The 26,829-nt window shown below is 40.7% G+C and overlaps 1 protein-coding gene across 1 annotated transcript in view; it reads left to right on the forward strand.

Annotated features, from left to right (window-relative positions):
- The first annotated feature begins 4,170 nt into the window (after window positions 1-4,170).
- Window positions 4,171-26,829, forward strand: part of DPY19L4 (dpy-19 like 4) — a 37,614-nt gene continuing 14,955 nt past the window's right edge. Inside the window, 17 exon segments of the mRNA XM_052787231.1 lie at window positions 4,171-5,837; window positions 5,839-5,968; window positions 5,971-6,267; window positions 9,750-9,857; window positions 10,834-10,958; window positions 11,617-11,707; window positions 13,481-13,602; window positions 14,451-14,596; window positions 16,437-16,560; window positions 17,126-17,260; window positions 18,545-18,676; window positions 18,766-18,864; window positions 20,082-20,155; window positions 21,986-22,144; window positions 23,833-23,952; window positions 25,047-25,167; window positions 26,657-26,713. Of these exon segments, the coding sequence (XP_052643191.1) occupies window positions 5,382-5,837; window positions 5,839-5,968; window positions 5,971-6,267; window positions 9,750-9,857; window positions 10,834-10,958; window positions 11,617-11,707; window positions 13,481-13,602; window positions 14,451-14,596; window positions 16,437-16,560; window positions 17,126-17,260; window positions 18,545-18,676; window positions 18,766-18,864; window positions 20,082-20,155; window positions 21,986-22,144; window positions 23,833-23,952; window positions 25,047-25,167; window positions 26,657-26,713 (2,496 nt within the window). The 5' untranslated portion in view covers window positions 4,171-5,381.

Genomic DNA, 26,829 nt, shown 5'->3' on the forward strand with positions numbered 1-26,829 from the left:
AGCATGAGTCAAAGGAAGTGCCGAGTTGTGAGTCATCTACCTCAAAGGGCTTTATCCTTGGATGAAAGTCAAAGAGACAGCTCAGGGAGAAAAAAGGAGTGCAGGAAAGAACAGAGGCAATGCCAGAGCACTGGGCCTCCTCGCAGAGCAGAGGCCAAGCGGAGGGCAAGGCTGCTATCGGCCAGTTACGCTCCCTTACAGCTATTTCTGGCCGGGCACATAATAGGTTGCATGTTTTACAAATGCAAGGGTCAGGCTCCTGCCCTGGGGAACTTCGTCTACAGCACAAACAAGAACTAGAGCAGGAGTAGAAAGAGGGAAGTGCTACACAAAGCAAGTCACATCACTAAGTGTGTGTGTGTTTAAACAAGCAAACAAACAAATAAATACCAATTTTTTTCTCCTGTAGTCCTTTTACCATGACTTTATTACTGATATAGTGCTCCACAGGCACTTGGGCTGGAGGAGCAATAGAGCAATTAGCCAGCTGACGTGGCTTGGTCTTATGAAGAAAGATGAAAAGCGAGAAGCTAATACAGAAAATTACAGGTCAGATAAAGGCAACTGTGATAAGGATCAATGCATTTTTGGAGGGTGAAAACACAAAGAAGGGTGAGGAATTATTTAAGATTGTACAAAAAAGGGATGGAGAAGATGATGGGATCGTTAGAGGGAAGTAAAAGAGAAAGCAGACAGGATGAGAGGCTGTACAGCATCACACAAATCTAAACACAGGCTGACTTATGAGTTCTAGATTACAGGGAAGCATCAGGAGTGATGGGAAGAAGTAAAGAAAATGAGCGTGCAGGATCTCATGCTGCTTCAAGGACAGTATTGGAAAATGCATCACTGTCGTGGTTTAACCCCAGCCAGCAACTAAGCACCACGCAGCCGCTCACTCACTTCCCCCCCCCCCCCCCCCCAGTGGGATGGGGGAGAAAATTGGGAAAAGAAGTAAAACCCGTGGGTTGAGATAAGAACGGTTTAATAGAACAGAAAAGAAGAAACTAATAATGATAATGATAACACTAATAAAATGACAACAGTAATAATAATAGGATTGGAATGTACAAATGATGCGCAGTGCAATTGCTCACCACCTGCCGATCGACACCCAGCTAGTCCCCGAGCGGCGATCCCCCTGCCCCCACTCCCCCCAGTTTCTATACTAGACGTGACGTCACATGGTATGGAATACCCCGTTGGCCAGTTTGGGTCAGCTGCCCTGGCTGTGTCCTGTGCCAACTTCTTGGGCCCCTCCAGCCTTCTTGCTGGCTGGGCTTGAGAAGCTGAAAAATCCTTGACTTTAGACCAAACACTACTGAGCAACAACTGAAGACATCAGTGTTATCAACATTCTTCTCATACTGAACTCAAAACATAGCACTGTACCAGCTACTAGGAAGACAGTTAACTCTATCCCAGCTGAAAGCAGGACAATCACTGAAGACATGGTAAATATGAGAGGCAGGGTACAAGACAAAAGAGAAGAGGAAGATGGTCATAGTAATCACATCAGTAGTGTCTTCTGTTTTGGGGGGGACAAAAAACAATTACAAAGGCCCCAGTGGAAATCAAAACATAGATTTACCACCAGAGGTTTGAAGCAAAGAGAGACCAGAGCCAAAACATGTTTCCATGACCCCAGCTTAGTTTCAGTGCACAAATCTAAATCAGCTCCATTAATTTAATGGATATTAACCAAGTTTTACAATGAAGCAGGTGGCAATAGAACCTGACTCGTTTTTATCCTGGGCAAGGCAGGCAGGAGCTGAAGTGATCAAAAGCACTGGAAGCTGTGCTGAGATAGAGTAGGAAGAGAATTAAATCGGTGGGAAAATCCCAAAGGTTCTATATGGTTCTGTATGGTTTGTGTAGTTTAATTTTCTGACTTCTTAGGTCCAGTTTTAAGCAATGCTTCCATATTGTCATTATCCCCCAACATCACCCCATTTATTTCCTTGCATTCCGCATATCAGGTGGGAGAGCACAGTGCAAAATTTTGGTCCCACAAACACTTATGTAGGCATTATTTTTTACATCCTGGTAGAACATATACAGCTTCAGGGAGGGAAGGGTCTGAAATAATTAAAATAAGCAAAACCTTGGGATACTGATAATCCAGAACCATAAATTAGAAGCCAGAAAATTAATCCTACAAAATATATAATGTACAAAAAAAACACCTTGGTTTGTTTACAAAATAAACAAGTACACACTCTTTACTTTTGAGTAATGACAAATATGCCCAGTATTAATGCTCTATACTAAGGTACATCTGTGTCTGTTTGCCTCCTGACATCTCTAAAAGAAAGAAAGATTGTTAAACTAGAAAGCATCAATATCACAGACTTGCAAACAAAAAGGAAAGTTATGTCTGTAGGGCTTAGAAATAATATGTAAATAGAGAAAGAATGTCATCATGCAGATACATGATGCATGTTTGTACAGAGAAATCTTGGAAAAAGAACACAACATGCCCATATTTATTCATTGTAATGTATTACAGCACAATGTTTAGGGCAAATAATAAGCTGTCAAACGAAATAACTTTCATATAATATTAGTTACAGAAAGCATTTTGGAAGATTGAAGCACAGCAGTAATAACATTTTCAACATTACTCTAAAAATTATTTCAGCATATTCATTCTGTGAGAAAGAAACTTGCATGAAAGATGATTTTTGGTTCTCCCACCTTCAACTGTGCAATTTTTCCATAGAAGGCCTTGGAAAAAAATGAAAACCAAGTGAGCAGGCTGGATTTTTCACTTCTCTGCTATCTGTACAGTTGTGCATGTAAATAACTTGATGTGCATTTATAGTTCTACTGAATTCAAGGTGTGGGATGATCCACATGCTGGAGCATCAGTAGAAAAATGGTGTAGCACAAGAAATGTAACAAGGTACAGCATGAAACAGCAGGTACAAAGAAGGCTTAAGAAAAACAAAATTTAGAGCATAACCGAGTAGTCATTTGTTTTATTCCTGTCCATGTATTGATGGTCTGAGTACAAATATTTAAAATTATTATTGTTGTTTTGATTGCAGTGATTATTTGTGCTTATTCCGGTAACTTACAACTGAATCAAGTTATGAAAAAAAAAAAACCAGATCAAAACCAATTACATTAAAAATGCGATGGTTAATTTATGGATCATTAAAAACATAAGCAACTCTTTTAACTATCCAATAAATCAACAATTGCAGAAGTATTTTAGATTTTATTAAAAAATCCAGGAAACTTATAAATCTCATTTTACACTTACAATTTGTAGGACACACAAATTGGTTTAGTTTTTCCTTGCAGCTGCTAGACAAGTAACCGGATCAGTTTTCCAGCAGTTGATCAGCCATTGGCCTGACTGCACATCAGAAGACATGCTAGAAGATGTGCAGTCCCCAAGGGGCGATTCCCACAGACCTCTTTGATAGATCCTCCAACGGTTTACTTCTGAGAGGTTTAAATAAGCCCAGCTGCTCTGCTCAGTGATGTATTCCTGCAGCGGGACAGGGTCAGCTGAAGAGCTGCCGGGGTCGCAGCCTCCTGACCCAAAATTGAGCCCAGGCAGCACAGCCCTCGGCAGACCGTGCCTGGAGAACTCCCTCTGCACACACACACATGATGACATGCAGACAGCACAGATCCTGGCCACCTCTGTTATTTCACTCTGGTTATTTCTAAACTATTAGTTAGCAAATAGCCGGGTGCCTTCAGCAACCTTTCAATATTTGGTCAATACCATCCTGCTCCCAGAGATGATGATCCTAACCTGGCAGTTCATGTACAGGGCAAGACTCCCTCAAAGGGTGGCAGAATCTAGTCCAGAGCACTTACACAGGGAACGATGTCTGCGCCCTGGTAGTGAACCTTGGTGCATCTCCACACACATGCCCCAGATCATTAGAGATCGCAAACCTTCAACATTACAGGTCTGACCTAAGACAGGGTAAAATCTAAGCTGATTTAGCTAAGCATCAGATCTTGCCTCAACTCTCCAGCTTTGCTAGAGTATCTCCGCTAAGACCACAGTCTTACAGACTCTGGAGCTTCTCAGCATACTTTTAATGCATGGGGCCTTATACACGACCTATTAAAGAACTCACCCTGACCATCTGATGATGAGTGGAGGTAAATCCCACACGGAAGGCTAGCCTGTAGTACAGCTGTGGTCCGTTGAATGGCTGCCTGCCAACTCAAGCCCGTGCCTGTGCTCAGTCCATCCCCAAGAGCTCTAGCAAGACACTGGGAAGGAGACAACACAGTGCTCCTTGGAAAACATGCTGCTTGGGAGCACCCTTCCCCCTGGGCTGGGTCCTGCACCAGCAGTCTCGATCTTATCTCTGCACAGCAGGTTTGGGCAAAGCTTAGAGGTCCTCCCCAGCCTTCCTGAGGGCTGTGGCCAACCACTAAACCACAAATTCCCTCTGTGGTCCAAGAAGCCCACTCAGCCCTGAGCCCTCAGCCCACCACAGAGATCTGCAAGTGGATTTCGGGGCATGGCAGGGTGAGAACTTCTGTCGTTGACAATCCCAACCCGAGAATGAAGCATTCAGGTGTCTGCAGCGGCAAATGCAATCAGTATCAGCAAGACTCCTTCTTAGTGGGACCTCCTGAGGTGTGCCCCCAGGCAGCAGTAAGGGAAGGCGCCAGCCTTTGCCCTGGCCTGGCATCCCACGTGCAGCATAGGAGTAGCTTATGTTGCCATAGCTGTGAAATCAGGGGATTGTCATATTGCAATGAACCTGGCTCCGTGTAAATAATCAGCTCAGCCTATTGTCATGGCAAGAACTCAGGACTTTCACCACCAAAAATCCAAGCTGCTACTGCTTCAGGGTGATACATGTTCCCTCTCGCAGCATCACTACTTGTGGATTGGCGCAACCAAAGACTGTGCTTCACAGACTCCCCAAAAGGACAAGGTCTTGAGTGGGGGAGCCCATAAGGCCTCCTGCAATAAAAAAATGTGTTTGTTTACAGCAATGTTACAACAACATGATGTTGTTTATGACAATGGGTGGTGTTGTAGCCATGTCACCCCGTTCTTGGCATCTCTTCATTGAGCCCCTATGTGTTGTCATTTCAAGCGTAAAGTAGGTAACTTCACTCTAAAGATCCTTCATCACCAGTCCTGTCCTCCTAACTTAGCTACTAACTCTAACCACATCCAGCAGTGAACATACTGGCTTCCCCAGGTCTTTTGTTAAGTTACAGAAAACACTTTTCCATGCTATCCTTTATGCCCTGAAGGCATACCCAGCTCACATTCATGAAATTACCCCATCCCTCCAAATCCTTCTTTTGCCAGGGTGCTGACAATAACCACGATAATCATTAGGTGGCTGGTATGCTGAAACACCCACCTATTCCACCGCATAAGGATGCTTCATCTCTTCCTTATGCTCTTTCACTGGCCCCCCTTGACCCAAACACAGCCCATTTTCCCAAAAGCAGACTGTAACTTCATCAGGGGTGGGGGCATCCTTTTGTCCTGCACTTGTACAGCCCCTGTGACAGCGGGGTGCTGGCACCGTGCTCCGGTAGTTCCTCACGATGCAAAAAGGAGCCCAAGGCAGGTGTGCGTCAAGGCCCAACCAACCACTTCTCTCACCAGGCCCTCACAGCTGGCCCAGGGTTTTGTGCACAACCATCGAGCCTGGACTCTCCTGATAATGCTGTGCAAGGGGGGAGACCTCCCCTTCCACAGAGGGAGGCTCTCCGCAGAGGGCAGGTGGGGTTCCGAGCGAGAGGCACCCCCAGGAGATGCTCCGAGGCCTGGCTGGGCCCCTCTGAAGGGGCACGGTCCCTCTGCAGCCGGGCTGGCAGGCGGGGGCGGCAGGGACCAGCAGGGACCAGCACTTCGCTGCCCGTGGGAAGGCGCTTTTGAAGGCTGCGAGGCGGGGCGGGCTGACAGGAGGTCGGAGCTTCGCGCCTCCGGAGCGGGCCGGGGCCGGGGCCGGCTGCAGGGGGAGCCAGCTGGCTGCCCTCGCCTCGGTACGCCGCCGCTGCGCTCCGGCCGCCCCCCCCACTCTGCTACCACAGTTCCGCCGGAGAAGACGCGCGACGGCGGGACCGACAGCGGGGCGGCAGGAAGTGAGGGGCCGCTGCGCTCCGCTCGCCGTGTTATGCGAGAGCGCTCCCGCCCCCGGGGCCGACGAGAGGCAGGCGGCGGCGGCGGCAGGAGCGCGGGCGGGGCGGCGTCGCCCCGGAGAGAGCGGCGGGGGGCCCCGGAGGCGGGCGGGGGCCGCAGGTCGGCGATGGAGGAAGGTGAGGGGGGTGGCGGCGCGTGTGTCACCCTTATCCCCCTCCGCCGCCGGTACCGTGTGAGGGGGCGCGCGCCCAACGGGAGCCTCGGCGGGGCCGCCGCCGCCTCAGGCCGCGGAGCTGGGGGGCAGGGAGGGAGGGAGGTCGGTCGGTGTGGCCCCGGCCGGCGCCTGCCGTGCCGTGCCGTGCCGTGCCGTGCCGTGCCGTGCCGTGCCGGTGCAGGTTCTCCTGGCGCAGGTCGGCAGTGTGGCTTTGGCTGGGGCTCGCGGTTTTGTGTCAGGTACGTGCCGGGATAGCAGCGCCGGTACAAAGGTAAAGCGCCTGCCTGCGGGACGCGGAGTCGGCCTCCCCCGGCAGCGCTGGTCCTACCGCTGCAGCGGCTGGTGGCAGTGCCGGCTCAGGCCGGCCCGATCCCTCCTCGGCGGCCCCCGCTGACGAGGCCTCCTCTTCCTTGCCCAGGGCAGCCCGTCGTTTGCAGCACCAAGCGGGAGGAAGCTGGGTGGATGGGAGCCCAGAAACTTGGGGTCTGTTTCTCTTCCCTCGCCCGGCATTGCCTCTGTGCAGAGCCCGCCGGGCAGCATCCGTCAGCTTCGTGGGTGCCTCTGTGAGCGTGCTTTTTCTTTGGCATCCCTTCCGTTTCCCCGACTGTATGTTTCAGTCTGTCTCATCCCTCGTTTCCCTTTTAGCCCCTAGCCCCCCATACAATTATTTTTCTCTAGGTCTCTTTTGTGCTAATCCCCTTTGTGGGGCCTCGGAGTTAGCATTTAGTTTTCTTGGGGAAATTGGCAGAAACACGACTGTAAGTAGGCACTCAGGGAAATGCAAAAGCAAAACAAGCACGTGCGATACTGTCCCATGGCATATTGCGGCCTCCCAGCTGTTCTCAGCTGGGGTACTTTCTGAGCTGGACGTGGTTTCTGTGTATTTGGTAGTCTTTGGTTGTTTGTCCTCCACAAATGTGTCCATCTTCTCTTGAATCTGTGTAAACTCTTCGTTTACAGAACATTCTTTGGGTAGGAGTGGTCTACATGAAGGCGATGTGCGATGAACTGGTTCCTTCTAGCCTGACTCACTGGGTTTGTTTGATAACTTCTTGTTCCAGTATTAGAAACAAAGGTGAATCACTGCTCTCTATTCAGCCTGCTTGTGCACTTCACTACCTTGTAGACCTCCGGCATGTTTCTGTTGGTCATTTTCTTTTCTAGACTGAGGCATCCTCAACTTGCTTCCTTGTTCCTTGTATGGGAGCCATTGCACACCTTTGATCATCCTCGTGGCCCTTCTCTAAACGTTTCCCAGTTCTATCTTATCCTTTAGATGAGAGGACAAGAATTGCAGGCAGTGCTCAATTTGCAGGTGAAAAATGGATTAATATAGTGGCACACAGGAGCAATGAGTTATGCTTTTCTGCAATAGATACACACACAAAAAAGTGGAATGTATGTTGTCTGAACAAGAGTTGAAAAGAAAATGCTCTGGGAACTTACAGAGAGCTAGAAAGCAATCTCATGAAAAATTGCATGCTGGATAGAGAGGTACTGGAGGCTGTGTCATCAGTTCAAAATCCTAGATTATTTTTAGTTGTCACCTTGTTTGACTTTTATTTCACCCCATTTAAAGGATTCATAGAAGTGGAAACAGCATTTTTCTTGTTTGAGGCAGCTGCAAATGCAACAGAAGTAGCATACTTGGATCCGTCTTTGTTATTGCTTTGAGGGGGGGAATCTGTTGAGCAGTCTTCAAAACTGAGGTGAAGATCATTTGCTGACTGAGATGTAGTTGTTTCAGAATTAGAATTTTAAATTGTTCTTTCTTTGGGAGTTTTCTATTACTGCTGGTAAGTCTAGACTTCATAAGTGTGTTACACTTCTAATATGGCTTACTTATCTGCCAGAAGAGCAAAAGAAATGCCTTTTCCTCCAGTGTTCTCACTGCTGTTGCATATGACAAGGGCATACAGTTGTCTTTCCAAGCACATAGCTGCCCATTCTGGTGATCTAGGGTTTTTTCCCCCATTTTATTTTGTGTGGTACAAGTGATTTTTAATGGCAGCGCACTCGGTGTTTGCGTTGCTGATTAACTCGTATACATGATGTGAAGAGATACTGGTGTATATTTCATTTTGGATTGACAGAATGATAAATGTGATACTGAACACCCTAAACCTTGTTTTGTTTAATATCTTTCCAATTCTTGTCTTATTTAAGAAGGTAGGCATTTTCTGTTCGTTCCATGAAAAATGTTAGCATTGGAGTCTTGGTTTGCTCAGAATAATTTATAAATTGCTTTGAAAATCCTGTTAAAACACAAATACACGCGTCCTGATACAGACAGACACCACTTTAACAGTTTATTTATATTGCTATCTCTAGTTTCTAACTTCTAGATTTAAAAGTTGGGAGTTAAAAGTAGACTGGTTTAGACTTGAAGTCATATGCAACCAGAGTAATTAAAAGCCTTGTTGTGGGATGTGAAGATTGACACCTCAAGTTTAAAGTTGAATGGCTTTATGAAAGAGCTGTTTTATGTCCAGAGGAAATCAGGGGCTACAAAATCTCAAGCAATGTTGGACAGTAGGTCAAACTGGAGAGCTAAAAAATCTGGAGCGTGAGTTACAGTTAAACCTTTTCATTGCAATTCTAAAATGACATAAATGTTGTGGGATGTCATCTTTAATATAGTAATTATAACAGACTTTTTGCAATGAGTCTTTCTGTATGGAGACTTACACTCTGTGAATTAGCCTTGTTGCCTTTCAGACTGTAAAATAAATGGGCCAGGGCTTCAAACTGCTGCTGTTTACAGAAAACTTAACAGAAGCCAAAGAAGCCCTCAGTCTTGTGATGTGATCTACATGGCCTAGCAGACTGGGCTTTTTAATTATATGTTAGACTAAAAATTCATAAATCTGCTTAGTTCCAGTAGATCTGGAAAAAAGTGGTAATATATTTACTTTATAATATCATATATTTGCTTTATAAAAGCTTTCACCATATGAATAACAGGCAGCTCAATTTAAAAGTAATGGACAAGCCCAGTTTTTGTATTGAAGTATAATGTGCTTAGTACACTACTGTACTATAGCAGCATGAAACCAGGATGAGAGTACAATGGAATTGGCACCAATTTCTCCCAGTGTCTCTATCAACTTATCTAAACTACTGCTTTCCTTCATTTGTGTAATACATTCACCATGGAATAAACCAGTTAGCTTCCAGTTTGGGTTCTGGGTAATCCCAGAGTATGGCCTCAGGAGAAAACTATTGGATTTTCTAAGGAATAACATACGAATTGATTTCTCTATTGTTACATGATTATTTTAGTTAGGCATATGACATACTTTAATTTAGAGTCTTTTTGTCAAATGTATCTGCTCTGGGATTAAATCAGTAGCAATTACTGGCTGTTACTTGCTGCTGTGTGCATTTCTCAGAGTGCGATTTTAGGTATTATGTTGCAATAACTTAAAAAAAAAATGTCTTCAGGGGCAGCAGACCTGCGACAGAGAAAGAAGCAAAACTGTACAGAATCTGACAAAATGGCTCCAGAGGAGAGAAACAAAGAAAACGCAAAGCTGGGAAGATCGCCAAAGTGTAAGCTACAGAATTTTTAGCCAACTTCTGATTTATTTTTCATTATTCTTTAACATTTTATGGGAAGATATTTGTAGCACAGTAATTTATAACAGACTTATTTTGAATTAGGTTTTTGAATGTTTCAAGAAAAAACAGGCATGTACTTTAGAATTCTTTAATAATGACATTTTATGTATTGCAGAGTGAAACGGTAGTTCTGAATTCTTTCAGGTTGGGGGCAAGGGTGGGGGAGAGGCAGATGGGTTAAGAATCTTACTGTTGTTACTATTTGAGTACAAATAAATATTTTAATTGCGCCTGGAATGATCTTTTGGTTGGGGAGCTGAAAGGCGTGAAGTAATGGTACTGAAACATGAACAGACAAAAAGTCCTTACAGCTTTTCAAGAAACAGAACTAAACCCAGGTGTAATTTTAGGCAAGCGCTCACAAGCTACCAAAAACTTTTATGTTAGAAGTGCATACTAACTCGAAGGAGCTACAGGTGAAGTAGACACCCATTGAATGAGTTTGGTAAAATTCAGATTAGTTCCTTCCTCTCATATTTAAAAACAGAATGGAGAATAGAATGTGTTGGTATTGATGTTAGATGTTGTATTGCCACCTCTTTCTGTTAGTGCCTCTAAGAAATTTGCGGTGTTCTGGGTAAAATCTAGAGTTTGCTCTGTTTACTTGGAAGACACTTTTCCTTCTTGGAATTCATTTGAAAATGAAACTTACTAGAATGGAGAGAAATCTGCAGTGTAGTGCGTGAGTATTTTTTCTGAGAGTCGTATGAAGCAATGGTAACAACTGGGAAAAAATTCTGCAGGACAGGAATAACAAATGAGTTCTCAGTGTATCTGTGCTGCTGATGGTGTGATAATTCTGATGCTAGTAAGTTTACTTGCTGTTCAGAAATGAGTCATATGTAGGGCATACTGTTTGTTTCTAAATCCTCTGGACTATTTTAGCTTTTTCGCTGTCCCTTTTCAGATATGTTAATTCAGCGTTTTGCGAAACTTTTCTTTGGCTGTCTTGCGGCAGTCACTAGTGGAATGATGTACGCTGTGTACCTCTCAACATATCATGAACGGAAATTCTGGTTTTCCAGCAGGCAGGTAAAGAAAAAGTTAAACTACTGAAACAAAAGCCAAATTGTATCCTTGAAATGAAAGCTGATCCATGTCAGGTTGGAACTACGTGCTTATAGAATCCCGTGTCCTCCTGCTCAGGCCTCTGTCTTTGATATAGTCTCTTTTTTTTGTTTTCTTTTTTTCTTTTTTTTTTTTTAAAGTTTTTCTTCTACTAACAGTAGTCTTGTCTTGTCATGCTTTTGTATGTTTTTCCATGCCACCCTTTATAATTGAAATACCTTTCTAAAATTTGGAGAAAAAACTGAAGCATACTGGGATTGCATAAGCTAAACAACAGGAATGTATGTTTTGGGGTTTTTTTTAAGAACTGTATTATTTAGTGAAGTATGGAAAGTTGAATGAAGTTCAGGTTTGTGAATATGAAAGGATCCTGTGGATCTTGTGCTGACTTACGATGTGGATTTGAGTTGCTCTGATTCCAAGCATGTTTGCTAAGTTATAGAGACCTTTATATACCTGACAGAGGTGCTGTGAAGATTAATGTTTTGTGGAATACTTTGAAGATGTACAGTAGAGTCATAACCATGTGCTGTATTACAAAACCAGTCTATCTGAAAATATATAGTCTTCTATGGGAAGCGATTGCAGGAGGTGAATTTTTTTTTTTTTTTTTTTTTTCTAGGAACTTGAACGAGAAATTACATTTCAGGGTGACAGTGCCATTTATTACTCATTCTATAAAGAACTGCTAAAGGCTCCTTCCTTTGAAAGAGGTACAAACCCTGTTTGTTTTATTAACCTTGAAAAGTCCTGTTCTGTTTGGAGATAGTAAAAAACCTCCTGCAGACTGGGGAGACTGATTTTTATACTCTTATATAGGTATATCAGTCAGATTAAAAACTGCAAACTGTCCTAACTTTTCAGTGCCTTTTAAAAGAACAGTATTTAACTATCCTGTATTCCAGCAGATTGCCTTTAATCACTACTCTGCAGTGGGATTAATATTACTCTCATACTGCCCCATATGGAAGTTATAATTGGGTTTGCCTATGCTACATAGTGGATTTTCTGCCATGTAAACATAATTTATGTTTAATCTGGGAGTGGGGGATGGAAATTACTGTTTTCCATCCTCTGTGAGAAGATGGAACAGTTTCTGTCAAGAGTTGATCTGCTCCATCCTGTCCTTGCCAGAGGTTTCTACTCCTGTCAGCTATGATGAATAGATGTTGATGAGCACTGAGTGATGGGGACAAAATCAAAAGGAAGGAGAACAAACTGGGTGGCCATGGTCTCTCCTTCCTTTGCACCCCTGATCTTTATCCTGCACTGGCTCTAGAGCTCACTCACCCTAGCTCCCTAAACCAGCAGAAAACTAAAGCAATGAAAAGAAGATGGAACAATTTAATGCTAGTTTAGTGAGTTCAGAAGGGCAGCTGGGCTAGCATGGGGAAAAGGCGAGAACTCCAGAAGAGGGAGTGAACAGCCCTATCTCTCAGTGGTCAGCCATTGAATTAGTTCAGTCCCCTTGTGAAACCTCATCTGAAGCCAGTTAAACTTTGTAGGTATAGTTTTATTGGTTAAACAGTTTCCCAGCTGATGTGTAGCACATCAGCAATATATAATGGGTCTTCGGTACAGTCAGTTCCTCATTATCTCTGGGGAGATTACCCTTGCTCTGAATAGATGGACTGCCTCGTTCAGGCATGCTGCCTGTGCAAACAGGTAGACTCATGTGTCTACTAGGTATTATGGGGGCATACAGTTTTCAAAGGTGTATCAATAGCTGTGCCGACCCCAGTTATAAGTCCTGCAAGACCTGGTTTGGCCTGCAGAGAGCCAGCTGCAGACCACACACCAAGATACGCTCAGAGATGGAAGCAGTTAGCTTGTTTGGCTGTTGCATTGTTGTTGGGGGTTTTGTTCCTTTTTTTTTTTTTTCCCTCTCCTCTAATTTGGATTATTTTTCCTCTTCCCTCTATTGTCCTAAGTAATGACAAGTCTTTAATTATAATATCTCAGAATCATGTATCCTTCAAGTATGCCAGCTTCAATTTCGTCTTGATCCCATACAAAGGTGTATTGTGTTGAGTGAGTGATTCTCAGAAGTCTCAGAAACACAGGGCTGAAAAGGGTGACGAGGCCATCATATCTGACCTCTCTGTGGAGATGGGTTTAATACATCCTGCTTGTCCCTGTTAGATATTTGTATCACTTCTTAACCTCCTGTGAAGGTGATCTGTAGGTAGCTGGTTCCAGGGCTGCATCAGTAGGTTACTGAAAAGACTGCGCTTCAGCTGGTTAGTTTTGGGCCTTCTATTTAAAGACTAGATCAAAAAATGGTAGTAACTTTGTCACTAAATTAGTACGGTGGAGTGGCATCTGGCACAGAAATTTCTCCTTCCTTTAAAATTAGGAGTGGTGAATCAGTCAGTAGCTTTAATTGTCAAGTCTGTTTCCCCCTGCTTTTGAGTACGCTTTCACCTCTTTTAAGAACAGCAATAGTAAGTGATTCCAAGAATGATACTTTTTTTTTTTGTCTACAGGTGTTTATGAGTTGACACACAACAATAAGACAGTATCACTGAAGACAATAAATGCAGTCCAGCAAATGACTTTGTACCCAGAGTTGATTGCCAGTGTTTTATATCAAGCATCTGGTAGCGAAGTATGTGCATTTCTCCTACTTTCTGTGCTTTCATTATGGTTGTGTATGTGTGTGTGTATGAGACTTTCTATGCTGTATACAATAAACACATGCAATTTTTGCTGAATGAGTTGAGCTACGCCTCTCACCAGATCCAGGTTCTCCTCAATTATGTTCAGTCTCTGGCATAGGATTTTGGGGGTTTATATGCACTAAACTTTTCTGTCTGTTATTCTTTACTTCTACAAACTGCTTAGAAATTTGGACAGTATCTGTGCTATCCATTAAAAACAGGAAAGTTAGCTCCTTCTGAGTACAGAAGTCTGTTATAGTGGTACCTGTCTCTACGCATTCCCGTATAGATAAAAGAGAAAAACACTTTTGTAGATAAACCTTTTGTCTCTCTCTGCTCTGCTCAGGCTTTGTTCTGCTTATGCTGCATACTTGTGTCCTCTCTCATTTACCTTTCTTTTTTTTATTATTTATTTATTTTGGAACCATTTTTGCCACATCTTTACTTCTCCAAGTTTCTCCCCTACATAACTTCTTCCAGTAGTCCTGTGAACTTTGTATCTCACTGCAGTATAGATTTATTAAATCTGACACATAACAATGTTCATGCTAAAACGAATACAAAAATCATGGCACTAGCAAGCTGAGTCTTGAAGTGTGCTTTTAATTCACACTGCTTTGTTCTCCCTGAGCCCAAAATAAAAGCATGCTCAATACTTTTCTGGAATAGGGGCTGTCTCTTACCTGTTTGTAAAGCACCTAGCACACTGTTAGCGGTATGCAAATAGTAAATAGTAATCATTTCCAGCTTCAGCTCAGTTGCCGCTATGTCTCTTCGTTTTTATTTGTAATTTCAGGAAGTTATTGAACCAGTGTATTTCTACATTGGTATAGTTTTTGGACTGCAGGGAATTTATGTGACTGCATTGTTTGTAACCAGTTGGGTTATGAGTGGGACTTGGCTGGCAGGAATGCTGACTGTAGCATGGTTCATTATTAACAGGTAAGAAAAACATCTTTCTACAATCTAGTTTGTCAATAAGGCATTTTAAAATATTAGAGCGGATTGAAATGCTTTCTATTAAACTTTGTGTTCTCATTTTGAGAGCAAGCTCTTATGCTGAATACAAAACATTTCCCAGAGATGCACTCATTCTCATGATGGTTTTATTAAAGGAAAGGCCTCCTGTTGTCCAAATCATCCACACTGCTAGATGAACTGACTTTATGTATGTGTGTGAATACAGGAGTGTTCTCACGCAATTCCATTTTGCAAAAACATTCCTCAGAAGGTTTTGGTTTTGTGCTGGTGAAGAATGAAAACAAATTTCCAAAGCTGCTGTAAAACAGAATTGTTCTCTGTGGCCAGCTCTAAATGTTGTGACGGTTGTTCTGTTGCTTAGAAGGAAATGACCTTGATTTTTCTTGTAAAGAGTCTTCGACTTTTTTTTTTTTTTTAATCTGCATTTTGTAGTGGGTTTTTGTGCAAAGTGGAATCTTCTTAGAGGATCCTGATCTCAAGTTTTTTTATTTTAAAACATTTCACTTGCAAGAAAATGTCCCTTCCCTTTATGAAACACTGCAGTAATAGAGAGCCTCATTTGGGCAATGAGAACTTGTGTTCGGGTTCCTGGTTTGTCACCAAGTAGCTCTGGGACTTTCTATGAGCTTGAGAGCACTTGAAAGAAAAGACTTATGGAGGAGAAAAATGTTAGAGATATACCTTTAAAGTTGAACTGTTGGGAAGCGTCTTTTAGGAGTGTGAAGTCATCATGACCAAATCCGTGATTAGTAGCTAAAAATACTGTTCATCAAGCTGGTGTAAACAGTAGAAAGTAGGAAAAATGGTGAATAAAGCTGTATTTTTTTCAACAGCAAAGAAGATTAAACAATGTTAACAAATTGAAAGGTCTAGTAGTTAAAAAAGCTCCAAATACACCTCTGTAAGAGGCTTCAGAGGTAAAAGTGAAAGGTGACGCTTTCAAATATCTAAATGATTAAGGAGCTTGAGGCTTCTTTTTGAAAGCATAGTAGACACAAAGAAGACTATGTACCTCTGAAACTGATGCCTTTGATCACATTTGAAAGTGTGACTTGTGCTTCTAAGTCACTTTAGCACTTTTTAAAACTTTCTCCTACAGCTCTAATTGTGCAGATACTGTCAAGTCATTCCATGAGAAGACCCTGCATGCTCCCCATCTGTCTTTAATCTCTTGTTTTGCTGGGCAGAGTTTTCCCTGTAGACAGAGTATCTGCTGGTGCTGCTGCTATGAGGGAGCACTGCTTTGGATTCTAAGTATGTTGTGCTTGACCGCTTAAATCACTTATTTAAAACATATTGTGTGAGAACTGAAAGGAATGTTTTCTCTCAGCTGTGAGCTGATTTTCATTGTAATGTGAAAAGCTGCTCTTACAGCAGCGATCCCCTGCCTACAGTCATAACATAAGACCATTTAGCGCTGCTCGTGGCCAAAGAAGGCTCCATTGTCACAGTGCAGGTTGGCAGAAGCAGTGCATGATGCGTGTAGTGTGTGACGCGTCCGGCTTGCACAGTGTTGTGGGCCAGAAAAGGCTGGAGGCAGATGGTCTTTGGCTTCAGTCCTGTAAATGCCACCTAATAAGGAGACCTGCTGAATAAATGACTAAAGATTGGACCTTCCATGCTGATATTAAATTTGTGACCTGTATCGGCAGCGAAATTGTGTCAGTATTACTTTACACCTAACACAGGAATAGTTTGCTTGCAAGGCCACACTGATAACTAGAAGTGACGTTTAGGCTTTCCTTGATATTTTTGTTCCATAAATCTTTTAATAATTTTGTTTGTCTGTACTTTATTCTAGGACAGATACAACAAGAATTGATTACTCCATACCATCAAGGGAAAATTGGGCTTTGCCATATTTTGCATGTCAAGTAGCAGCTCTCACAGGCTATTTAAAAAAAACCCTAAATTGTTCTGCTGAGGTAAAGCAAAATTAATTTCTTAATAAAGAGTTGCTGGTAGAACTGTGCTCTAGAGTAGTTACCTCTCTCACTATTGCCCTACTAGGCAGAAAACAATAGATGTTTTGTTTGTTCTTTTCAAAACAGCCACTTGGATTTCACCTAGGCATGTGCAGTTTTTGCTAAGCAACTCATGCCCTGCCCTGTTATGCCCCCATGAGGGTTCAGAGAGAACAGTGTGGTAATGAGCTGTGTGCTGTCTTTTTAAAATAAACTGATGCAGAATTTTTCTCACTATGTAAACTATTTTGTTGCTCTTCCTGTTGCTTGGAGAAGATGGTGGTAACTTCCTTTCCCTGTCTCACTGTCAAAGATGTTTCTTCTGATTGGTTTTAAATGTTTTTGAATGTTTCAGTAATTTCTTCCGTCTGAGAATGTTAAATATGTCTGAAGTCAGTATTTTGATTATTTCCTAAAATAATAATTAATTTCCATAGTTTCCATTTTAATGACCTCTCAGTTACTTAGTGACAGAGATGCATAGTATGAAATTAATGCTTTTTTTTGGTTTTCTTTTTTTCTCTAGAAGTTTTGTTACCTTTTGGTGAGTGCTTCAACGTATACATTCATGATGATGTGGGAATACAGTCATTATCTCCTGTTTGTCCAGGCTGTTTCTCTTTTTCTGCTAGACAGCTTTGCCCTGGCACAGACACAGAAGGTATTAGAACTCTTCAACCTACTGATAATTGGGGACTTAAATACAGCCTCAGAGGTGCCTGCCGTAAATAATGCTCAGGAGCTCCAAAGGGTGCAGACTGAGTGATGACTTGAGTGTCTTGCAGCCTGGGTCCAGCTGAAGTGCATGTCATGTCCATCAGAAGAATAAAATGAGTTTAAACTCACTGTCTTTTGGACTACTGTGTTTGGGACAGCTTTCCTAACAAAAGGGTCAGAAGCTAGACAAAGCTGCTGAGACCTGAAACATCCTTGGAGAGCTGAAAGAGTGATGAATGATACTCAGTCATGCATCCTTTTTGGCCTAGCTGCCTCTTCTTTTCTTTCCCCTATTCACAGTAGGGTGGGGCTGACCAAAAAACTGCTCTGTTGGCTCTGTGCAGTTAAAGGGCTCATATTCACCCTGAATGGCCCACCCTGTACTGATTTAGCCAGTAAATAGGCTAGAGAGATGCTGAAGGCCAATTGATTCTTCAATACAAGAAAGTATTTGAATTTATTCTGCAAAATGATTCTTAGAAATGTTGCAACAATAAGGCATTTTTACTCTGCCTATTGCAATGGTATATATGCTACTTTGTACATGTGTGCCTTCTAGTTTTATTAGATGTAACTTCCGTTTCAAACTGCATGCAATTCTAATTCATCACTTCTTCTTTCAATTGCTTTTTTTTCTGTTCCTCAGCAGTGGGAAATGTTTGATCTATTTTAGTTCAAAGCAGGGTCCGTAAAATACAAGGGAGAAGATGAGTGTTTTGGTAAAAGTCTAAAAAATCAAGTATCAGGGTTTAAAAGATCTGCTTATCAATTAGTAAATAACAGAAAGTATCAGTAACAGTCTGTGTATTCCTGAGATAGGTTAAATGAACAACTTATTGTGAGGGCAAGGAAAGCGCATGTTTACAGTAGTCAGCTCTTTCACACAAATTGTGTGTTCATACGGTTGCATTGTGGTTACTTCTTCATGCTGCATCATAGTGAGGTGTTACTGAACGGGGAGGCTTTGTAAAATACTACTACTTTTGGCATTTTTACAGAATTCTTGTGAAGTAATTGTGCATTAATTAGTGGGGCTGACCAGGATCATTTGATGTGAAATACTTTCCAGAGCCAAACGGTACCCTGCTAGATTCATGAGTTGGAGGATAGAGATCCATTAATCCCCTGATTAACAGAGGAATGGAGTGAGCTATCTAATTCTCTAAAAAGCAAGATGTGTATCAACTGCAATTTTATTTTATTATGTTTTATTTTGTTTCTTCAACAGGTCCATGAAGTATACAAAATCTACTTGTTTTCTCTCTTCTTGGGGTACCTTTTGCAGTTTGAAAATTCAGCCTTACTAGTGTCACCATTACTGAGTCTTGTAGCAGCTTTAATGCTCTCTAAATGCCTTCAGGTAACTAGACTCTCCTCTAACTCTGAGTGTAGTTTTTATTGTTTAAACTGAACTCCAAATGATATGGCATTCTTAAAATATTTTTGCAGATGAATATGAAAAAAGGTACATTTATGTCAAGATTGCTGAAAATAATGTACATTTATTTGGTACTTACAATAACAGTGACACTAAACTTCTTACTAAAGGTAAGATTCCTCTGTAAAAAGTGATTCTATTTGTCAAAATGTAAATGGAAAGTTGCAGACGTATCTTGGAAAAATCTTTTGAAATGTTGCTTAATCTTACTGATCTGAGAGTTCATCACTTAATTCATAGCAAATTGGAGAACTAAAAATTGAGTCATTCTGTATTTATATAAAAAGTCTTTAACAACTCAAGCAGCTGGTTTTTGTTGGGGTTTTGGTCTTTTGGCTTGAGGTTAAAGCATGGCATAGAAAAACTCTTTAAATCACACGAGGTATTTCATAAATGTGGGCTTTGTTATAACTTGGATGGCCTCTACAAACTGATCTGAATATTAAAACAATATTCTTGTGTATGGAGAAGACCTAGTAGCTAGGAATAGGTATGAGTAGTCTCAGGGTAGATGTCAATTTTCAATTAAGTTTCAACTAGAACATGGGAACAGAGACCTTTGCTTAGTGTCAGAGTCAGCTAGGAGTTGAGATTACACAATAGGATTTTAGCCTGGTCTTGTATTTTGGTTAGCAACTCCCTCTTGCTGGCTCTAGTCTTTTGCAAAATTTATTGTGCTTTTCCTCTATGTCTCAAACTCACCCTGGTTGTGTTAATTAACAGTGTCGACTTAAAAATAAAGAAGCTACTGAACCCTAAAAAGTTTGAGAGAATGCTCAGATCTGATTATTTTCTTGTGCCATTCAGACTGGCTAGTCTTGCTGTATCTCCAGGAAAATAAAACCTAACCTTGAAAAATATGACTTAAATTACATAGACAGTACACAGAACTTTTGGCTGCTCAAACAATTTATGTGAAGATTACAAATGCTTATAACTTTTGCTAGGCTGCAGTCCTATTGTTTAGTGGAGCCAAATGCAATGTTCTTTGGCTTGCTTGGGGGTAAGTCTATGTTTTTCATGATCCTTTTTACACTGCTTGGTAGTCTTCTGACAACTGATTGACAGCTTTTCACTTGCCCTCCTGTTGGGGTACGTGAATGAAATGAAGGGAATGATATTCTCAAGGAAACCCTAAAGATAGATAGGTTTAAGTGAAGATTTACGATACTATACCAGTACCTTAATTGGCACACTTAATCCAATTTGTTAGTTTTAACTTAATCTTGAATAGTTGGTTGTTCCCGTTTGTAATCTGAATGAAGTGACCACATGAAAGCTGCTTCCAGCACTTCATAAGATTTTTCTCTGCTAACTTAATTTTCAGATGTTTGTTCCTCATAAAGAAAATGAGCATTTGCTGAAGTTCATTGAAGTAAAACTTGGCTTAAACACAACTAAGTAAGTTTTTAAACTCTTTACACCTTCTAAGATATCCGAACTTCTGAAACTGCTGTGAGTGTAAAATTTCAGTGGGTTGTGAGAATTTTATAGAGGAGTTAGGGAAACAGTTTCTATTTGTTGCCTGGTTTTAAGATTGAATTAAAAAAAGATGCTTATACAGAATTCACTTAGGATTTTGAGGTTTCTGAGGCACCTCAATATTTTTCGTGCCTTGGGGTGAAAACATTTCATAGATTTTTGTTTTCTTTTGATGCTGAAGAGCAAAAACTTTCTGTGCCCTGTCTAGTGTTTCTAATAAGACTTGAAAGCAGAGATAAGAGGGTGAAGCTGGTGGTACTAACCTTTTATAGCCTGGAAAAGAAAGGGCTCTGAAAAGAGTCATGAACTCATGGTACTATCTCAAAACAGGGTTGGGTTGTGGGGTTTTATTTTTAGTTTTGTAGGAATAACACCCCAGAAGAAAACCCTGTATGTTTTGGAAGAAATTCGGACAAGGGACAACTTAAAAGTCAGAGGGAATTGTCATGATTCTAAGAAAAACTGTTTGCATCTGTAAAGAGTTGAATGTTGGTCTACAAGAAGATGACGTCATGGCTACAGATTTTCTGCAGAACTTCAAATGGAGTATTGGTAAGGACTGAGACACCTCCTGGACCCAAGCCAAGACTTGCAATTCTGTGCAGGAATTGGGACTCTCTCCGGGGAACTGCATCTCTCTTACAAAACTACTTCACAGCCTTTCAGGGGAAGAAGCACAAAATGACATTACACATAACTGAAATTGTTGGGGAATTTTTGGAAGACAAGATGTAATGACATTGACTAAGATGCAGTGTTTAACACACATACATGCACATTTGTAAGTGTTTTGCAAGAAAAGAAAGGACTGCTGCTGGTCAGGATTTCAGTTTCTTCAGCTACCAGGTATTACGGATTTTATTGTTTTTTCCCCCAGGGACTTGCTACATGTTACTTTCCAGGCTGTCAAACTCTGCAATGAAGCCAGTGATTGAGACAAACTGGGTGCAACTACGCCTAGGAAATTGTGTAACTGTGGGTTGGAATTACGGTTTGCAGCACAAGAGCTTCAAGATCTGTCTTCTAAGGCCAGTTTGGACATGCCCAGCTGTTAATCTTTAAACTGATTCTGTCCAATTGAAAGTGGTTCAGTTGTCTAGTCTTCCCTTGGGGGAAAAGAAAAAGAAAAGAGGGAGGAAAGCAAAACAAAATAAGACAAGAATGCATTCACAGCATCACATGCTGCACCAATTCCAGTTGACAATACACATCGATAGTGCTTCTTGGCAGGGTATATAATCTTTCTGCTCATTAATTGAGAAAGAAGAATGATTGAGTGGGTTCGGCTACAGAACTAAAATTTCAGCATTAAGGATTCTATTCTTGGCAGTGCCTCGGGCTTGTGATCTCAGATGACCACTTTCCCTTCTTCATCTCCCCGTTTGGAATGAGGACAAGCATACCTTCTTGCATCAATATCTGTAAAATCTTAATCCACTGTGACAATGAAGTGCTTTGTGGTCCCCATAATGGAGTTAAATGGGAGGTTGGGTTTTTGTGATATGAAAGAGTTGTAGTCTGGTCTCTTCAGATCACTGGTTCTTTTTTGAAGATAAGCTCTTGACAGTTACTCTAAAGAGTACTTGCAAAGCGGTTTCAAATGATAAAAAGATAACTTTTCAAGGATGAATTTGAAATAGTTTCCTATGACATGAATAGGTTAAACTGTGATTGGTTGTGTGCAGGGGTTTTTTTGCTAATCTGTGGGGTATTGCTATTGTTTTTAATGGGATGTTTTTGCCTCACTAGGAATTTTACAATGAATTGGCTTCTTTGTCAAGAATCTCTTCAGGCACCCTCCCAAGACTTTTTTTTGCGACTAACACAGTCATCAGTGTTGCCTTTCTATATTTTAGTATTAATTATCTGCCTTTTTTCTGTAACTCAGGTCATTTTTAGGAGAATTTGGTAAGTAACTTATTTATACTGAAAAATAAGTTAAAAATAAGAGGTTCATGAATGTCTAAGTGAATGGTCATCATCATTGTTGCTCCAAAGTTTGTTGCACTGTGTAGCTTGCCAGGGTGTGAGCACCAGTGGAAAGGCCCAGCAGAGGCTCCTGAAGAAAGTCCTTTAGTGACGAGCTTCTTGAGCATCCCTCCAGTCAGGACAGGGAGTTGTCATTGGTTTGTTTCCCCATAGGTGCAATTCCTGCAGAGCTTTGGCTAATGTTTTGTGATATGTTTATGTCTCTTCCCACTGCAAGGGAGAAAGATGTTTTGTCTGTTTTCCCCTTCCAACAGCAAAGTTATCTGACTGTTGCTAGCGAATTTGTTTCTCTGTTTTTGATTGGTTTGTTTGTTTTTTTCCCAAGTTTACATACTGTGAAGGATGAGATGGGTGGAGTTGAGAGGATTTCAGATTTCTAATGCTTTACTGTTTGGTGGTTTTGTTTGTTTTTTTTTTTAAACTCTTGTTTACTGTGATAAGGTCCATCAGCCTTTGCTGCTCAGAACAGAGCTGAAGTAAAACTGACTCAATTATTTTTAGTTTCACAGTGATTCACAGTTCCCTTGAGAAAGGGTAGTGGAGCTGTCTGCAGACTAAGAATAGCAACACTGTAGATCCTGGAGTAACTTGTCTTGGAAACTCGGTGGCTAGGAAATTATCTCTTCCTGGTAGAAGATGAGTTGTGTAACTGCTCAGGTATTAAGGCAAATTTCTCACCTGTCTGCAGCAAAAATCAATAGATTTTTTTCAAGGACCAAGACTTCTAATAGATAAAGATTATACTGCTATAAATGAAAATATTTGTAAGGTTGGATGTGTGATAGTATATTCAAAACAATGAAACAAACTTCTGAATTTTTGCTAGTGGTTGAAATAGCTATTTACTACTTTGTAATGAGCAGTGACTCCAGTATGGCCAACAGCTTTTTAAATAAAAGCTTAAAATAAACCTTCTCCCTCCTCAATTTTTTTTTTCATTTTGAAGCAGTTAATATTTTCCCATTTGTCGTGAGGAAGCTTATTATAAAATTGTAACCTGAAATTATATCATGGTAGAATAAAATGTTATCTATTGTGTACCTTGTTATCTCATTTGTAGAAAAACATTTGTTGTAAGATTTTTGGTTCTGATTTTTATTTATAATATATTACTAGTATTTATAATAATGTGACTAAAAACTGGTTTTGTTATCTTATTTTGTTATAAAATGGTATACACATTCCATATACAATTATCATCCCACAGATTCCATAATTCTTCACCAAGTTAATGATATGAAGAAACTTAGTTAGAATGCATGTACAGCATGCTTCATCTAAATGATTGTGGAGTGTGCATGCTCTTAAATTAGACTGTCTCTTGGTGCTGAATTACCTTAAAATAGGATTTACGGTCATAGGCAGTGATCCTATTATATCAATTCATAGCCGTTGCTCCAGAGAGCTTACCGTCTAAAACAAGGGCCAGCAGGTACTGATCATTGATGAAGTACAAAAACCAAATAAGCAGTGCAACAATATTTTATGATATGCCACAGAATGATCTCAGTGTACTGGTGACTTTACAGTCGTAAGAGTATTTTTATTGGCACCTTTGCCTGAGGTAATGTCTGAATTAAGTGATGTCTCATTTTCTCCAACTGCAGTGGTGAACCACTGAAAGAGACAGTTAAACTTGAGGATGGTCGAATTGGAGAGAGGCCAGAAATAGTTTATCATGTAATTCACACAATTTTACTTGGTTGTCTAGCGATGTGTTTGGAAGGGTAAGTCTGATTTTGATGTATCTCTTTTGAAAGCAACAGAGAGTTCCTAACTGGACATGATACGCCATTCACCCCTTTGAAATTCACCCCTTTTCAGAAATGTATTTGGCATATAGTGGTACTAGTTAGTAGGGGAGAAAGCAAAGATCATTTTGACTATAAATTGGATACAGGTATATGATGAATTGTGCTTCGTCTCTTTAACATGTTTTCCAAGCTTTAATGCAGCCAAATCTGAGACATTAATTGAAGCAAATTTTAATCACTTTCTTTATGGTATTTAAGTGTAGAACTGTGCTGTAATTCTTTTAATATTGTATTCTAGCAAGATCTTGTGTAGTGTTTTCATGAACAGTGTATGTTCTGGAATATTGGGACGTGAAAGATTTCTTATCCGTCTTCTTGTCTAGGCTAGCATGAAGTATACCTTTGCTTGACATGTTAAAGCAGTAGCAAAACTATTTTCAAAAGTATTGTGTCAGTCCTTAAAGCTATGGAAGCTAATGTTTGGAAGACGTTATTGTTTTAATCTTTGCTCTCAGCTAAATCAGCTTGACGGTGGCAGACTTGTGTTTGTATTACACTCATTGTCCTAAAATCTGAATATTCACCAATTCTTAAAGTGAGCAGACTGTTGTGTTACCATGTAATTGTTTTAACTTGACTAGTCTATCCTTAAGAGGTAGCAATACCAGTTTATTAAATATTTTCCTTTCCTTTCTTCAGGAACTCCCTTGTAGTACAGTGTCTGTACAGCTTTGCTGAATAGCTGCTTTTTATCCTTGGTTGGCTGGAAAACTGCAACAGCCAAGTGACTTTACTAGTCTCTTTCTTTCATCCCCCCCCGAACTCTGTGAAGGATTTTGTCATTTTACCTTGGATCTCGCTCCTACATCTTGCAGCAGATAATTAGGTGCCTCCTCTTCTGCTAGAGATTTTCTTGGTTTACCCATCAGTGCCATCAAATTTGATCTCACATTGCTTGAACATCTAGACTGTGTTTGACATATGAAAAAAATCTGAATGTTTTTATAAATAGCTTGAATAGAGAGGCATGCGCAGAGTCCCTACTAAGTTATTGCAATGTTTTTCAGAATGAAATATCTATGGACGCCTTATGTTTGCATGCTTGCTGCATTTGGTGTGTGCTCTCCTGAACTTTGGATGACACTTTTCAAGTGGCTTCGACTGAAAGCTGTGCACCCAATATTGCTGGTGAGTTGCTGTTGCTGATGTCTTGGGAATTACAGCTAGCAAGCATATAACTTTTCAAACAACAATTACCCAAGACCTATAGAGGAACCCATTAAAAGAACATGTAGTTTTGTGAGCAGTGGATCTCATATAGTCTGCTTTTTCTGTGTCTTTTGTTCTTAATACCACGTTTTCACATGTTCTGTGGTAGCTGGTGATGAAGTTGTGTTCACACTACAGCCTTTTCTCCTAAGAAGCATGAAGTCTTCATCTCTCTCTCTTTGACTCATCTGTTTAATTTATTTTAACACATCTTTGAGACCTCAAGCTCTCTGTCATATTTAGTTGAGATTGGCCAAGAAGGTCATGCGCTTTTTAGGAGGAGCACAGGAGAAAAAGTACAGGCATGCAGGCAAGCATCGATATAAGACTTGTCTCACTAGGAAATGAGGCTAAAAATGTGGTAGTTAGGTGTATTTAATTGCTGAGAGTAAAGCTGCTTCATAAGAAATGGTAAGTGTAATTACTTTGCATAAGATTTGTTCATGTGTGGCCATTATAGAGAAGTGTTGTGATTGAAGACGAGCTTGTGCTACAGTGCAGATAACTTCCCCACTTCCAACCCTAACTTTATTCTTAATATGTTGAGAGTTGCTTTGTGCAATTTTTAGCAGCATTGTGCATTTGTGTTATTAATAAAATAAGAATAGGATATTACGTACCTTAATTTTGAGAGGCTTATAGGAATAAATATTTTATACTTAAACAGAGATTCACCATGTCGCTTGTGAAAATGCCATGCACTGTTACATCAGAAACATTGACAGTGTTCTTCCAGTCAAGGAGTAACAATATGTTCACGTACATACTAAACACATTCTTTTATATACGTCATGCTTTCTGCTATATAGACCTGCTCTTTTACTATTAACACAGTAGATGTGTTAATAGATTATTATCAAGAGAATGCCTTGTGTGCATTCCTTACCAAATGTTTCCTGTACCTTGTGAGTTATTTTCTCCTTTTTGCAAAGCAAAAATTATATCAGCTAGAATAATGGTGTGCTGAAGAATGGGTTTCTGGGTTTTGCATATCAATATTGTTAATCTGAACAAAAGCATCAACGAGATCAGAGGTTTGAAATGCTTATTTCATACTTTTTTTCTTTTCTCAGATTATCTCATTGCGTTTGTATGTGAGGTGTTTACTTTTCTTCTGTTCCATACATCATGTGCATGTTGCATCATTGTTATTTGAGTAGTAATTAACCATCCCTAATATTGATGGTAAAGTTATCGTGGGTCAAGTAAGTTCTTCCATGCTAAATTAGGCAGATTCTTGTTTGCAGAGAGTTTTTTGCCTGGTAGAAAACCACAAAGTGTCACCTACTGTCACTCTAAGGTTTCAGGTATAAAGGTAGCCTACTATATGAGCAGAATCAACAGATAGTCCGAGGTTGGAGAATGGAGAACAATGCATAATCCATTTCTTCTAATGTGTATTTTCTAGGCTCTTATTCTGAGTATGGCAGTTCCGACAATAATTGGATTCAGCTTGTGGAAAGAGGTAAGAAAAGTACCTTTTGTAGATTTTTGTTTTGTATGTAGGCATAATATGAGTCAAAATGATGAGCAAATATAATGCAATATACTTGGTAAAATATATATGATGAAATAAAAGCT

This window comes from Harpia harpyja, chromosome 5 (genome assembly GCF_026419915.1).
Source record: "Harpia harpyja isolate bHarHar1 chromosome 5, bHarHar1 primary haplotype, whole genome shotgun sequence".
In the NCBI taxonomy this organism is placed as follows: domain Eukaryota; kingdom Metazoa; phylum Chordata; class Aves; order Accipitriformes; family Accipitridae; genus Harpia; species Harpia harpyja.